General features: G+C 32.4%; 2 protein-coding genes across 2 annotated transcripts; one reads left to right on the top strand and one right to left on the bottom strand.

The window, feature by feature from the left end:
* Nucleotides 1–5,033: 5,033 nt before the first annotated feature.
* Nucleotides 5,034–7,998, bottom strand: LOC107025203 (acylsugar acyltransferase 3-like). The gene is made up of 2 exons (XM_015226014.1): nucleotides 7,650–7,998; nucleotides 5,034–5,263 (listed from the first exon to the last, which is right to left on the bottom strand). The coding sequence occupies exons 1-2, from the start codon at nucleotides 7,996–7,998 to the stop codon at nucleotides 5,034–5,036; spliced, it is 579 nt and encodes a 192-aa protein (XP_015081500.1).
* Nucleotides 7,999–15,504: 7,506 nt separating this feature from the next.
* LOC107025455 (acylsugar acyltransferase 3-like) lies at nucleotides 15,505–16,980 on the top strand. The gene has a single exon (XM_015226241.2). It carries the CDS (start codon nucleotides 15,528–15,530, stop codon nucleotides 16,815–16,817), a length of 1,290 nt encoding a protein of 429 aa, XP_015081727.1. The 5' UTR covers nucleotides 15,505–15,527; the 3' UTR covers nucleotides 16,818–16,980.
* Nucleotides 16,981–17,023: the final 43 nt, after the last annotated feature.

Here is a 17,023-nt window from a genome sequence, read left to right as displayed (position 1 = left end):
ACATTTTCTACAAGTAAAAAGAAATTTGCGGTTGAAAAACCCATTAAATCGTGCAAGGAACGAGTTCCAAATCAAGAAATTATCCTTCTTTTTTTTCCTAACTTGGGGGGAACCCCAGAACCCACATTTGAAATGAGGTTAAAAATGAGAAATTTTGAAAAAACTGTTAAAATTAGTCTACCCATAATACAAGGACATTAAATCCCGAAAATCAAAGTAAATCCATTCCAATTCGAACTTCAAATCACAATTCTCATTTTCTCTACTTTGAAGTTTAGAATCTCCACTTTGTAGAGAAAAATCATGAAATATGAAAGATATATCATTCAAATAGAGTAAAATAGAGCTAAAAATATGTACCCAATGCTTATAAAACAAAAATGCATAAATAATCACCCCAAATGAACCATTCTAGCTCCTAAAATGTCAAAAATACGAAATGGGTTCAAATATATAGATATTTAACTCTGTGATTTCGTCACTGAAACCCATTTTTCATCGCTACAAGTCAATATTTTCATCGTTAATAGGGTGCACCAACAACATTTAAAATATTTTTGTGACCATCGAAGCTCACCTGAAACCTATAAAAACGAACCAATAGTGTAAATTTATCATGAAACATATCAATGTAATTTTTGGATTTCAAAAAAGCAATGTTTTGAGCGTATTACACCCCCCCCCCCCAAAAAAAAAAAACCATTTAGATAAAAAAAAATTCAACTTTTTGCCGAAATATCAAAATCACAGTCTAAGATCTCAGAGACTCTAACTGACAATCTTACTAGACCAAACTCGACATTTCGAACTCAATGAAATTGATAGAATCAAAATTCGACGCTTAGAGCACAAAATGTTGACCAGAGTCAACCATTTCAATATAATTCAACCCAAAAGACTCAAATATATCAAAATCAGGCCAATCACATCAGGGACCACTCTAACTATTCCCACAACACATAATAGCATGAAACATTGAGAGGACGGACAAACTAATCCTTTCACATATAAAACTAATTTCTTAAGAAATGAGATTTTATACTACTTCACTCTAAATCAACACATACTCTCTCTCCTAATTTTCCCCTGCATGTTTATTACCCAATTTTCTCTCCTCGTTCTCTCTAACACGATTTTCTTCAATTAAAGTTCATTGATTTTTAATTTTTCTTAATCTATTTTTATGGCTAAACATTTTTCAACCAAAAGTATTGTTGATAGAAGTACAACACACCACCATTATTAGGCGGAATAAGAATCTTTTCTTTCCAGATAAGTTTTATTTTTGTTTGTTTAGCTTCAAAATTGCAAATATATTATGGCTCCAAAGCTTCGAAAGACCCATTAACGGAGTCAAATTCCCAACAACTTAACACCTTCAATTTGGGAGATTCTCTAACCGACAACCATCACTATGAGCTATGTAATGATACAACATTTCGCCCACGCTACCAGAACTTTCCTATACCTTTTCGGAGTATAAGTTATCCTCAACTAAGTGAATCACTAAGCTATGCTTCAAAAGCAATAAGGAATATTCTAAATAGTATTACCCTTTCTACCCACGTTGACTACATGATTTATGAGAACTTTGAGTTGTTAGAAATCGTCTACATATCGGTGCTCAGCACTACTACCAATAATATAACTCAGCTCATATGTTTAAAAGCATTTCTTCATCCTCAAACTTTGACTACTCAAAAGGTTTCTCTTAAAAGAGATAGTACTCAAAACTTCTCATGAGCTCATTTGGAAACCGATGTTTTCCCTCATTTTAAATGTAAAAACATTTACGCTTGGGAATACTTAGTCCCCATATATTCATTTTGAAAATGAACTCAACTCTTCCATCTTCATACTCAACTAGTCAAGTCTTAAAACAAGTGTTAAAAGATTGTAAACGACTTTTCAAAATGATTAGAAAAAACTCTCAAGACTTTACTCTTAACTCTTCCTTAAATTTGAATTATGAACTCAAGGGTTATGAGTCATGTTATGAAGGATTTCTTGATGTTTAGATGTAGTTTAGAGTAGTTAGAATCACTAAAAGAGAAGAGATACATTTTAAAATGACTTAGACGGAGCAAATGACTGAAAAAGGTGGGGGCAGGCACAAAGCGCCAACCCCTGAACTTCAGAGACTTAATTGTGGCACGCTGCTAGTGCGCCGCGCCTTACCTTCTGGCGCATCTAGGGTGAACCGCGTCAGCCCTTCCCCAGGTCAATTTGACAAATTTTTCTTCTTGTTTTCTGATCCTAATTCGTCTAGAATTGATTAATTCCCGCAAATTTTCTTTAGATTCAGTTACCTGATATAAGTATGCGATAACCTACTTAAAAACAACCCTCAAGCTCATAACATTTATCTCAAGAACTCATCATAAAGGATTTAAGAATAAAACTTCATGAAAACTCATCAAGAACTCAAATCATGCAACCTCCAGAATGATATTATGGATAAAAACACATGATTGGCATGTGAGTTAACAAACCCAACACTATGAGAACTCACATATCTCTTAGGGATAAACCCTTGACAAAATTTCCTCAAAAGATCTCAAGAATCTTGACGAATGCCTTGAACCTCTTCTCTTTTCCTCTTAAACTTCAATCTGAAACCCTAAGCCTATTTAGGATTGTGAAAACTGACCCAAGTTAGTTCATACCCCTAAAATATTACTAAAAGCGTTTAAAGTTGTTGGGATAAGGAAAAATTCCAATTTAGCTCTTTCTAAATTTAGCTTTTTCTGCGGTGGGATGTTGCAGATGAAATCGACAGAATTTCATTCCGACACTCGAAACTCTAAAAGACCCAAAAAATCACTTTCTTAACAACTTATCCTTTAAAACTCACAAACTTACCAAATTTTCAAATTTTAACTTAAAGTTCTAAACTAACTTTTCAAATTCAATCATAAGAAGATTCTGATCGACATTGGGAGGGACAAAACGGCAAATTCATGACACTTCCCAAAATGATTGACCGGGTCATTACAATATTTATCTCTTATTTTTAGATTAAAGAGGTTGTGTTCATCGAAAAATTTCGCTCCTGATATGAGATAAATCTATGAAATAGAAGGACACCTAATATTATGTGTCATCCATAGAATGGTGAAACATTTTTTTATAGAACTTATCTTGATTTTGTCAGTAAACAAAGAAATGTTCGTATGGATCTGTGTATAGATGGATTCACACCATTATTGATTTGTGTTACACCCTACTCCCTCCGTTTCACGAAGAATGACCTAATTTGACTTGACATGGCGTTTAAGAGTATAAAGAAGACTTTTATATCTTGTGGTCCTAAATAAAAGTTAGCTCAAATGTATAAAATTGTCCGTTGATATTGTGGCCTTAAACATGCCACGTGGAAAGCTTAAATTAAAATGTTACCAAAAAAAGAAAGAGGTCATTTTTTTTAAATAGACTAAAAAAGAAATGAAATCATTTTTTTTAAATGGAGGGAGTATTATTCTTGGTCCATGTAATATAAAAAGTTTGATTGATACTTAATCTACAGTTTAATTGATATTTAGTCTACAACCTTTGATCGATGAGTTAAAGATAATTGTGATTCAAAAGAGTGTTGAAATGTGACGATCCATATGATCATTTTTCATTTTCTACGTGATTTCTATGTTTTATCCTTTTCCATAGTTTTGTATTGTATTTGTGACTCGATGAGATGGGTGGCACTAGGGGCGGATCCACGTGGGTTCCAGGGTATTCACCTGAATTCTCTCGATAAAAAATTACACGATATATATTATATATGTAGATATATATATATATATGTATATATTTTGAACCCCTTTAATTATAAGGAGAAATTGATAGCGCAATAGCAAGTCCCCATGAAATTAATTTTCATGTCACCAGTATGAATCCTTGTGATAGTTTTTTTTTTAGTTTCAGTTCTGTTTTTCACGTTTTTTTAGTAAACGTTTTTTTTTAGTTTCAATTCTGCTTTCATGTCTTTACATGACCAGTTCGACTCCTTGTGACAATTTTTTTAGTTTCAATTCTGTTTTCACGTTCTTTAAACCCAAAAAAATTCAATGGTCCCATTTTTAAATGTTCATTTGCATGTTAAAACTTTTATTTTTCGAACCCCCTCTCAAAATGGTCGAACGGATGTCGAGTGAGTTTTTTACTTTTGAAGATTTTGACGTTATTAAGTTTGACGAAAACCAGCATTTCTAGTAAACGATCTCGATATAAAATTTTGACAGTTTCTCTTGGTCCGAAAAGTGATTTTTGAGTTGGTTGTACAGTTGATTTGGGTTCAGAGGCATTTTGACAATTTCGCATTGAGTGTTTGCCTGATTTTTAATTTAGAATCTAAACTCGTTCATCAATCAATTCTACATTGCAACAAACCTGCCCTGTTTCTCTTTTCCTCCCACAACTTGTTCATATTAAAACAAGAGAATAACAAAATACTAGAGTCTGGAGTCTAAACGCAAAAAAAAAATGACCAAAAATTTACAAGGGCAACAAAAATAAGTTTGAAATCAAAAGAGTTAACATTTAAATGGTAGGATAGACGGTACTTAAATTAAGGTATCAAGGTGCAGGACAGAATAATTGTAAGGTTCCTTACAAGGCACACCAGTCCTACGACTTGTAAGTCGTCATGCACCTTACTACCTTAATTTGGACGTCGTCTACCCTACCGTTTAAATGTTATCCTTTCGGTTCCAAACTTATTTTTGTTGCCCTTTTGAAACTGTTGTGACTCCAAAATACCATATTGGGCGAGCAAACTGAAGGAGTTGTTTGTCTTATTGGAAGACAATCATTTCACTTTCTTCTAACGTCACAAGCGCTTCCACTCCTCCATCGCAGTTTTGATTATCCAACAGACCAAAGAAATTGCAGGGAGGAATTAAAAAGCCAACTCTTTGTGGCGAACCCCATCCAAAATCTATGTCATAGAAGGAGAAATTGCATAAACTGGTACATCTATAGATATCAAAACCTTTTCTGTTAAATACTTGTTGCATTTGTTTCATTAATTCAAATGATTAAAACACCAATTTGTTAGGATTAACAGTATTGAATCTGTTCCGGAGTTTTTCTTTCCCTTTCCTTAGTTCAGTAACGATCCTTGGTAGCTGCATATCTACTTCCTCTTCAATTGATATGGAAATATAATCGGGAGCATTTCCAATAGTGTTAAGAGGTAATGGTGGACGCATGTTTGCAAATAGTGTGAATGTTGATGGTCGAAATGATGTATTATTCATCTTTGCAGCTGCAGATTTGTAAAGAAGTGCAGATACACTTTAAACCCTGCTAGGATTTCGTACTATTCCTTGTAACACCCCGTAGCCAAAATAGACCAAAAATTAGTTTTTTTCAGAAAAATCTGCAGGTGCTACCAACGGTGGTATCGACGGACCGTAGCCTGAACCACGGTCCGCCCTGCACAACCGTCGATGGGATCAGAAACTCCTTAAAATTTCAGCCTAGAAAAATTGGTTAAGTCTTGGACGACGGACGGACTTACGGTTCGTAGGTCAAACAACGGTCCGTAGTCCGTGACCGTCGATCAAGACTCCCTTCAACCACTCTCTGACAAGAGCTATAGATAACCAGCATGGTTCGTAAGTGGACCTACGATCCATAGGTCTGACCGTAGGTGGAAAATCTGCAGCCAGTTAAAGGGAAATGCAGTTGGGTCAACTTAAAATGATCATAACTCTTAGCACAAAATTAATTAGGTCTGCCATGAGTTAACCACAGATAGAAAATTGAATTATCTTTCCATATCCACCGACCTTGCTAAAATCAGACCTCCGAATAAAAAGTTATGCCCATTTTAGTAAAGGCCTCTCGAACAGGCCCTCACAATGGACCCAACGACGGGGCGTCGGGCGCACGACGGACTGTCAGTCCTAGCCGTCGTGAGGCCCGACAGCAACCTTCCCAGGGGTCTTTTTGACCTTTCCCACTCCGTTTAAACCCTAATTTACGTCGTTTTGACCCTAAATCATCAGATTTTAGTCAGTTTAAGCCTAGAAACATAATTAAAACATATTCAAGTCAAATCATTAAATCAAAACTTAGAAAATTAAAAGCAAGAGAGGAGAAAAAAGCTCAAGAACCCTAGTTCAAGAACGCCACAAGTTCCAGCAGTTCCAGCCCCGAAACTTAAGTATTTTTCCGTGGATTTCATCGCCAGGTATGTGGGATTTCACTAGTGGGTTCCTTTCACCCATTAGGTCCCTAGTTTTCAGTCAGTTCTTGATTCTCGTATCATAATTAAACCTAGGGTTTCTAGAACTTTGATATAACTTCATGAATTTATTAAATATATGTTTCAAATAAGATTATCATGTTATTACTCAGATTATCGCATAAATTTCAGAACCCTAGCATTGTATTTCTTTAGTTCTTGAATTACACATGCTAGGTCATATATTTCAGACACTTCAAATATACATGCCTCAGTTATAAATGCATAATTACCAGATTAATTGTTGCATTCTCAGTTTGCATGTTCAGTTTCGAGCTATCTAGTAATTACAGAAATCAGATATAATCAGTTAACTTACAAAATTCATTGGGAGTAGCATAATACCGAGTTGGACTAGGGTTTAGCATACCCAATAGTCCCAGAACTACTAGCCAAGTAGGTTGTAAGTCCTCTCTGTGGGAAATCAGTTTAGTGGTCACGCCAACATGCCTTTATACCTCTGGCAGGGTATATTGGGTCCTCTCGATGGGGCGTATACATCGGACTCCACATTTAGCTCATGTGGTTTTATTATCGGTTATTAGTAGCTCCCACAGTTCAGTCAGACTCTCTGCATTGACCATTTATCAGTATATTTAATATTCAGTTTCAGCATATTATAAATTGGTCATTGCATCTAGTTAGCTCAGAAATTAGCACATCACGTTCAGATTATTATACTTATTTTTGTGCTTGTTCAGTTATGTTTTATTTCAGCTTTACTCTATTCTTCATGCTCAGTACCTTTCAAGTACTGACGCATACGTGCGCTACATCTTCTCGTGATGTAGGTTCAGGTTCTCAGTATCCAGACCACGCATAGATCGATTTCCCGATCTCCAGTTCAGCAGATACAATGGTGAGTCATCATTCTCCGAGGACAACAGTCATGAGTTTCATTTCAGTCTTTAGTCATTTAGTTTCAGTTTTTGCTAGATTTAGCTGGGGCTTGTCCCAGTATTTCTAGTCTAGTTTAGAGGCTATTTTCAGACATAGTTAGATTCAGCTTAGTATTGAGTTAATATTTCTTTTGTATTAAACTCATTATTTTCAAATATCTCAGTTATAGAATATGGGTATTCCCCATCTTTTCATTTTAAGTATGATTTAGCTTCCGCAACAGTTTATTGTATTTAGTATGCTCATGATCATGCCAACAGGGTTAGCTTGGGATCACTTGTGGTCCTAGGTTCCGTGTCCGTGTCTCGGGGGTAGCTCGGGGCGTGACATTCCTGATCCTGAATCAACAATTTTTGCCTTGAGAGTATTCAATTTTGAAGCAAAGAAAAGATACCTGTTTGTTTTATCAATTTTATGAGCAGCAATCAGATACAAATATAGCTATAACATATTTAATTTGGCATACAATTTAAATTTAATGAATACCTTCTAGTCATGAAACGTTGTTGTACTAGTCCTTCCTGTGGTAAGTTGTTCACCTCTGATGTGCTAACATTATGAATAGGTGGGAAAAAGGATGCTCCATCGAATTGAGGAAATGGTATTGCATGATTCGGGTCTTTAGCAATAGCAGCCCAGCCACTCATAAATTTGCCAGCACTATATCCATCGACAATCTTGTGAGAGAAGCAAAAGCTGACTGCTATTCCACCACAATCGAAATGAGTAAGTTGAGTCATTGCTAATCTACCATCAAAAGAATCACTACTATTTCCAAAAAACAATCCTTGTGGAAATACACAATTGTTACCACTCCTATCATTATCACATGAATTGATAACGTCAGACATACGACAATCGACACAAACATTCAAGAACTCAGCTCCCCTATCATTGCAATCAACATAGGTATTGTCTTTTAAAACCCCAGCAAAGGGATAGTAATATGTCAATGTTGTTGGGTATGTAGCAAGAATTGATGGGAAATAGAGGGAAGGAGAGGAATTTGAAAAGTTGAGAACTTGAAGAGTTGGGAACTTGAAAAGTCCTCTTATGCTTTAATGAAAAGGCATTTGTCCCTCATCGGTGATGGAAAGGAAAATAGGAGAATTTAAATACATAAACACTCCTATTAATTATTAAAAGGGTTGAAAAGAAGGACCCCCCTTGCGCCGTCGTCGCTCGCTTCGGCTTCAATTATTTATTTTTTGGACAAAGTTTGTTTTAATTATTTATTTAATTAATTAAATGGCCAAAAATATTTTCAATTAATTAGTTGATAACAGAAGTTTTTAGTTAACCGAAATGTTTTCAACTTTTAGTTAACCCAACCCGACTCGGATCCGCGCGTGACCCGTTTTATTTTCCGTTTTATTTAAATTTCCCGCCATGACTGTTCCGAAAGGTTGCAACTTTCAGGAACAGTCAATACCATTTGAAAGGTTGCAAACTTTCATTAATAGTTGTGTCAATTCTGAAAGGGTTGCAACCTTTCAAAACATATTCTTCTTGCCTATAAATACCACTCAGTCTTCAGAATATTTTTGAACGAATTTTCTGATCTTCCTTCTTCTTTAAACACATTTTTCGTGTACTTTCCTGCTTTGGATTGATTCGCTGACAGTAGAGTTTTTGGTATCTACACTCTACTGATTAAGATCATTTTACCTTGGGAGGTTATATTCCAAATCAAACCTCGGATACTAGAGGGGAATAATTTCCTTAAGGGGATACTGTGAGTTCAGTGGACTTGATTTTCTTCCAAACTAAAAGATTATTTCAGATTCTTGTATGTTTTTACAGATTTAAGTATTTTGTGAAACAAAAATAATTCTGTTCATCTTGCTTACTGGTTCTATAAATTTCAGTTACTTCGTGTTTTTGAACAATTTATTACAATCAGAAATTTCTGCTTTTGATAACACAGATTGAATAACAAATGCTTTTGAGAAGGATTGTTGAAGAATTTGGGATATATTATTAGCAGGTACTGTTGGTTTTGGGTAGAAAAAAACTATTGGAACATACTCATTATTAGCATAACAATCAAGCAATGATAGATTGTGACGTTTATGTGAAGGAGGAGTAGGAGAAGAGGGCTTTATTATCTTTTTCGACATCGATACAATTCGTGATGTTGAACCCTTGTCTATACTTTCATTAATTTAATTTTCATTTTAGTAACTAAGTGTTGCAACTTATATACACAATTAACCATTACCACCCATTTGGTACACCTTCAATCCTTTTTTAAATAATATACATATATTAGTTATGTTGTTTTGTTAACTCCAAACCCAACCCAATCCAAATATTTAATTTAAGAGAAAAAAACTTAAATATGTCACTTAACTTTGAGAAAAAAAGACTCTATGTATTCCGTTAAAGTTTGACTCATCTATGTCTTATCGTTAAAGAAAAGATTCATCTCTGTTATTATTTTTAACTCTAATTTTGTTAAACTATTTTTACCTCAATAAGGGCCCGTTTAGATGGGCTTAATAAAAGCAGCTTTAAAAAAGTACTTTTTAAAGTGCTGAATTTTTAAAATAAGCAGTTATGCGTTTGGATAAAAGTGCTGAAGTTGCTATGCCGAACGTGAAAAGGGAAAAATGAAAGAAAGAGATGTTAGGGTTATGTGGGTAATTTGGAGATCGTATAAAAATATTAGGCAAAAAGATAAAAACGTGGTCAACTTAAAACAGCTTATAAGCTAAAAAAAAAAAAAGCACCCCTACCCCAGCTTTTAACTTTTGGCTTAAAATAATTTTTTTTAAACTTAAAATAAGTTATTTTGAGTATTGTCAAACAGCTAAATAAGTCAAAAACCAGCTTTTAAGTCAGTTTGACAAGCTTTTAAGCTGAACCAAACAGGCTCTAAGACCCCAAACAACTCTAAACACTTTTAAATAGGAGTTTTGGACTAAATGTACTCTTTTTACTTCTTTTTTTAAAAAAACCACCAAGAACTTCAAAATTTTCTACTCCGATTATAATTTTCTTATACGTGGTCAATTATAATTCGGCCACGTTATTAATTAGTATTATTTTTTAAAAAAATTAGAATTCTAAAAATAATTTGTGGAGTTTAAAAAAAAAACATGGGTAAGGAAAAATATTTTTAAAAAAATGGAAATCAATCCCAAAAAGTCGAAACGTTGTTTGATTCTTGTTTTTATTGTTGTTTTTGACATAGATCTTTGTTCCTAGAGTTTTTTTAAATCTATGTTCAAAATTTCAAGTAATTTGAAGTTGTGGAGAAAATCCTACCATTAAATAATGTCGAAATTTGAAACTTTGAGGAAATTTCAAACAAGTATAGTTGAGTTAGTTTGAATTCAAGATCAAAAGATATTGAGTTTTGATATCTAACTCGGAAGAAAGTTACTCTTGAAATTTAAGGTGATTTGAGAGTTCTTAATATTCTTTGTATGTTCTTGAGGTCCAATTGAAAAATGTTTAAAAGTTGTTTGGACTTTGGGGTCTCAATAAGGTAAACAAAATGGTATTGCAAAATCAGAAATTAAAAGTAATGACATGGATAAATTTTTTCTCAAGTAAAGTGGCATAAATGAGTCAAATTCAACGGATAATATAAACGAGTCTTTTTCTCAAAGTTTAATGATATATTTGAATCTTTATCTTTAATTTTAGACATGAATAATTTATCTCTTAACTAATTACCAAATATAATATAACTTTTACAAAATTTAATACATTCCTAACTCACCTCCAAATCAACTATCAAATTACAACTCTTATAGCTAATGGTTAATTAATTACTCCCTCACATCTATTGGCAAATTTTGATTAATTTGCATCAAGTTTAAAAAAGATTTTTAAAATTTATATTATTAAACCTAATATTTGTATGGCCATAAAACTTGGACTTATTATGTGCAATAACATTTTTTTTTTTGGCTGTGCAAAAAATAAAAAATTAAGTTAATTTTTTTTAAAGGGAAAATGCACAAGTAGCCCCCTAGATTATAATCGAAATTTCAGAGACTATTCTAAAGTCTTATTACCCCCTGAACTTATTTATTTTGTAATTTTATGCACCTTTTTGACTTACGTGGCATCCAAATATCTCCTACGCACCTCAATTGCGTAGAGTCACGAATTATGCCACGTAAGACAAAAGGTGTATAAAATTACAAATAAAATAAGTTTAGGGGATAATAGGACCTTAGTATAGTTAACATATGTGTCTGAGATTTTGGTCATAGTCTAGGGATACTTGTGCATTTTTCTTTTTTTAAATGACAAGTTGTCAATTATACGCATAATAATGGTCCGTGATTAGATTAGGCTGAGAGAATCAAATTGGAAATTATGAGGATAAACTTATGAATATTAATTAGTAGGCTCGTGCCTTAGCTCAAGCAGAAAGAAGTGGATACTTAGTGGGCAATCATCATTAACATCAAACGAGTATATCTAATTATCTTATTTAGTTTGTACATAAATAACAAGTACTATGCTGCACATTTGTTATACTCCATATTAAATTATAAAAACATGAATATTAAAATGCTAAACGTTGATGATGTGAAGTCAATAAGAATCTTAAGGTTGACATTCAACTATCATATTTTATTGCACTTTGAAGTTTCAGTAGAAGCCATAAATCACCAGTTGTCAAAAGTTGTGCTCTATTTAAATGAGGGTATTTTTTTCGTCTTAGAAATTTTAGGAATCCTATATTTACATCATAAACACAATTTTTAGGGGATTATCAAGCCTAGAATGCAGAGAAATCGTAGTTTTTCATCATCCTCTTTTTGTTTTAATCATTGTATAGATGTTATGATCAGAAGCTAAAAAACTTCTATATATAATGTATTATTAACTTGCAATTAATAACTCAGAAGAAACATTTAAAGCATATGATTAGATAACTCAATCTATAATGTGAGGTTTTAAACACCCGTTAACAAAATGAAAGTTCAGATAACTAACCAATTAACTTATTAAAAAAATTTATCATCCAACCAGAATTCATCCCAGGAAATGTACAAGCAATTCATAATTAATTAGTACTATATATTGTTGTTGAATATAATGCATATTACTTTAATATGCATATTAGAGCTGTCAATATGGGCTAACTCACCCCATCCGGGCTAACCCATACAAGCTTTGACATATTACGGGTCAGATCGAACTAGCCCATTTTTTATGTGAGCCAGAAAATGGTCGGTCCAACCCACAAGTACGTGGGCTACAGGCTTGCCGGGCCAGCCCATGTTTTCTTAAATAATTTTTTTTACAATTATTGAATTAAATTATAAATTATAATATTACATGATGTTAGTGTTACTGCTTGTTCATCAAATTCACAAATAAATTATAATATTTATTAAGTTTTTTTTCAAGTAAAAGTATAAATATCTAAATAGAAAAATTAATCTAATTTTTTTTGTTTGGACTCTCTTTAATTTTAAATTTTTAATATTATATTATACTTTTAATTAATTTTTATTAGCCCACGGGCTGACCCACTTATATTTCTCAAACCCTACAAGTCGACAGGCTTATTCAAGCCGGGCTAAAAATTCTTTTCTTAAACGGGCTCCAAAATTATTAATCCAGTCCTATTGAATTCCGGATTAGGCCAGGCCTGCTCAACGGGCTTAGCCCATATTGACGGCTCTAGTGCATATCCTAGAGGTTTTTCGGATTAAACAGATCCTATATGCAAACATGTTTAGTCTTTTAAACAAATGTAAGGGATAAACCATTTAAAAAGAAATAATTAATGTATTGATTGATTAATAACTCTTTTTAATTGTATATTCTTTGTTATACAATGACAACGTGTTTCTACGTGGTAGTATTTCATAAAAATAAATAATAAATTTGAATAACAGAAAAGAAGACCTACATAATTACTCCTTTTAAAAAGATATATTTTACTAAATTAATGAGAGAAATGATATTAGAAATGAATAATCATTGGGCTGAAGTGCAAACCAATACAAGTTGTGACAAACACATATCAACTTTTAATAATGATTTTTTAATTTTATTAGCACGAAAAGAAAATCTCAAATATTTATTCAACCATGTAATGCCAATTAGTGGGCAGGCACTCACATATATCATTTCTCATTTTCCTTGCAGGAGCCAGAAAATTGGCTGATTTTGTGGAGCAAAATAATGTCGATAATGGCCTTATGAATGCAAGTTGTTAAATACTTTCTTAAATATATTTCTGACCAGTGTTGATTTTTTTTTTTTTTGTAAAGTTTGTCTAGTATAAATATTTTTGTCTTCATTAAATATTTAATAAATTCTAATTAGGGATGAACATGATCAATATGGTAGATATAGAATAAGTAATCGATATTTGATTAGTAGTCTATCTAGATTGAATGTCTTTTTATGTAGTTAATTAATGAAGGGAATTTCTTGTACTTTCTTTTAAGTATCTCTATATTTATTAATAACAATTTATCCAAAAAAGAAGAATGCAAGAAGGTCATATTCTCCAGATTCTTCTATAAATCGGGTAGGGGTGAACATGATTGAATAGGTTTTAATTTTTCAAATATTAAATTAAATTATTGTAGTCGAATTTTTAATTTTATAAATTAAACCAAACTAATAAAATCCAGGTTTGTTTTGGATTTTTCAACTTGTGGTTTTTTCAGGTTGGTTCAGATTTTTCAAATATCAAACCAAACTATTTGTGTCGAATTTTTTAATTTATAAATCAAACCAAACTATTAAACCTCGGATTTTTTTTGAAGTCTTCTTACAAAAATAACACAAAATATGAGATGAGTAATGACACTTGAGTATTCAACCAAAAATACTAATGAACTAGTATAAAATAAATATTGCAAATTAATAAGTCATAATGAAAATTAGAAATGATCATAATATAAAAGTACTAAATCATGCTAAAATAATTATAATAAGTATGAATTACACGATTAAATATTAAAGAAAAAATTAAAACTAGGTTATGTATTTTAAATGTCTAAACCAATGTAAAACAAAAGAACAAATATTTAACATCATTGTCATTCTAATTAGTGTTAAATTATTTTTTTGTTAGCATTTTATTAGAGTTACTAATACGTATGAACTATTAAGTCTAAAAAAACTTTAAAAATTTCTTCAAATATAACTTATGAAAAAATAAAAGAAATATTTGGAAAAAATACCTAAATACTTTCATGTATAAAATAAATTTTAAAAATTATATATATAATGTCAGATTGATTTGGTTTCTGGTTGACTTTTTCTAGTTAAAATCAAACCAACCAAAGTATAGTTAGAATTTTTTTTTCAATACCAAACCAAGTCAAACAAAATTATTAGTCGGGTTTTTTTCAGTTTGACTTGATTTATGGTTTGGTTCGATTGTCGATTCAATTTTGTACACCCCTAAAACAAAATAGTTATACTAAAAAAGAAAAATTGTTAGTATGATACAATTGAGTTTTTTTTTTTTAATAAAAAAAGAAAAAATGGAAGTCATAACTATTTATTATATGAATATATATATAAGCCAAAGTGGAACAAATGTGGTTACCCACTACCAGTACCAAATTTCTTTTTAAAAATATCCAAACCACACCGAATTAATTTGGTGCGGTAATAATATATGTGTTTGCTTTAGCTCGTTCAAAAACTAACCGAAATCGATAATTTGAATCAATTTTTTTAATTGATTTATCAGTAATCGGTTATTGGTTAACTAATTCTGATAAAAGTTTTAATTTTCTTTGTTATTGGGTTATCAGTTCTCAACGGTTTGAGGTTTTTTCTTAAAGGGCTAATCGATAGTCCGATAGTAAATTAAATAATTATATTATACCATTTTATATATAAAGTCATTGACTTAGAGTTCAGTTTCCTACTTTTATTTCTGATTGTCTCAAACACTTGGTTTTTCTACAATGTAAAAGTATTTACTTTTGAGCAAGATGTAACTTGTGAACTCATGTGCATGGTTCATTTGGTATGTCACTTTGTCTCTAAGTGATTTTCAATGCCTTTTTTGTCGAATCTTAATGGTTAAATAGATAACAAATAACTGATAAGTCAATGTCTTAATGGTTCTATAACGGTTTAACATCTCTAAAAACCAATAACCAAATAAGCCAAAATGATAAACTTCAAAATCGAACCGAACCGACCGATATTACACAGTTCTAGTCTACTTGTACACATTCAAAGTTGGGGGACAGAGATTACATTTGAAACCAAGTAAAAGAATTATATGTATTATGCCAAATATCATAATAGGGATTATTATTTTTTCCACTCTCTCTTGAATAGGAGTTGGTATATATAAATTCATTCTCAACCTTTCTCTACTCATCATACAAACCAAACTTTGAGAGTGCATTTTGAATTCAACAAAATGGTTACTCCAAAGTCACACATTGTGTCCATGTCCAAGAAGATTATTAAGCCTTCTTCTCCCACTCCATCTTCACTTAGGCATCACAATCTCTCTTTCTTGGATCAAATTAATAGTCCTTTACATAATCCACTAGCTTTCTTCTATCCTAAACCCGAAAACTCATCGTATGACATAAACCACATATCCACACTTCTTCAAAATTCCCTCGCAAATCTATTAACCTCCTATTATCCATTTGCTGGAACTTATAACGATAACATCTTTATCGATTGTAACGATGTAGGAGCTGAGTTTTTTGATGTCCAACTCGATATCCCCATCTCTGAAATTCTCGACCATCCTTATTACAATGATGATGTAAATTTAGTTTATCCACAAGGATGTCCTTGGAACATATATGACGGAACTTTGGTAGTCGCTCAGCTAACACATTTTGATTGCGGTGGAATAGCAGTCAGTGTATGCATCTCACATAAGGTCGCGGATGCATATAGTGTAATCAAATTCATAACGGATTGGGCTAATTTAACTCGTGATTCGAGTCATGCAAAACCGTCTGTTCTATTTGATGGAACTTCTTTTTTCCCACCAGTTACTGATACTTCAACTTTACCTGATTTTGATGCTGGAAATGACAGAAATTGTGTGACTAGAATGTTTCATTTCTCGTCGTCTGGTTTAGACAAGCTAAAAACCATAGCTGCTGCAGAATCAGGCGTTGAAAATCCGTCTCGTGTTGAAGTTGCTACGGCACTTATACATAAACATGCCATGATTGCTTCAGGTTCATTTAAACCATCTTTACTCTGCCACATCATGGGTCTTCGCCCACCGTTGCCTTTAAACAGCATCGGAAATGCTTGTAGTTTCTTTCTTACGTCAACACAAACAGAAGATGAAATGGAACTGTCTAATTCAGTAGCTGTACTAAGAAAATCTAAGGATCAACTTCGTGAAAAATTGAAAAATGCGACTCAAAGTGACATATTTTTTAAAGTTGTTGAAATAACGAAACAGGGTGCAGAGTTAGTGGAAAAGGTAAACAAGGCGGATGTGTATAAATGTAGCAGTTTGTGTAATTTCGGATTATACGATATGGATTTTGGATGGGGGAAGGCGATAAGAGTGAGCTCGGTGAGTCGTGGAGTGAAGAATCAGATATTTTTCATGGATAGTCCAACAGGAAATGGGATGGATGTACTCATAACTTTGGATGAAGAAGAGATGGAAATATTTCAAAGTGACAAAGTCATACTTGAATATGCTTCACCAGTTGTGAAAATGTAGTTGACTACATGTTCAATTCTATTTAATTCTGTTGTCTTTCTTTTTCCTAAAAGTTCATCAACTATGTTTGTTTATTTGACATGTACTACTTCATGTTAATTAATGTGACGATTTCTCATAACAATTTCAACTCATATTTATAAAAGCGCGCAATTCACATTTATTCATTATGAAATGAAAATAATGTTACATTTGCAATATAATTT

Source organism: Solanum pennellii, chromosome 7, assembly GCF_001406875.1.
Source record: "Solanum pennellii chromosome 7, SPENNV200".
Lineage (NCBI taxonomy): Eukaryota > Viridiplantae > Streptophyta > Magnoliopsida > Solanales > Solanaceae > Solanum > Solanum pennellii.
The sequence above is the reverse complement of the archived record's forward strand: the minus strand, read 5'-3'. Positions and strand labels throughout refer to the sequence as shown.

Excerpts from the sequence above, each read along its gene's own strand:
- LOC107025455 (XM_015226241.2), top strand. The coding sequence starts at position 15,528 with ATGGTTACTCCAAAGTCACACATTGTGTCCATGTCCAAGAAGATTATT.
- LOC107025203 (XM_015226014.1), bottom strand. The coding sequence starts at position 7,998 with ATGTCTGACGTTATCAATTCATGTGATAATGATAGGAGTGGTAACAAT. Across the intron at positions 5,264-7,649 it reads GGAAGGACTAGTACAACAAC|CTGCAAAGATGAATAATACA; the intron begins GTTTCATGACTA and ends ACAAATCTGCAG.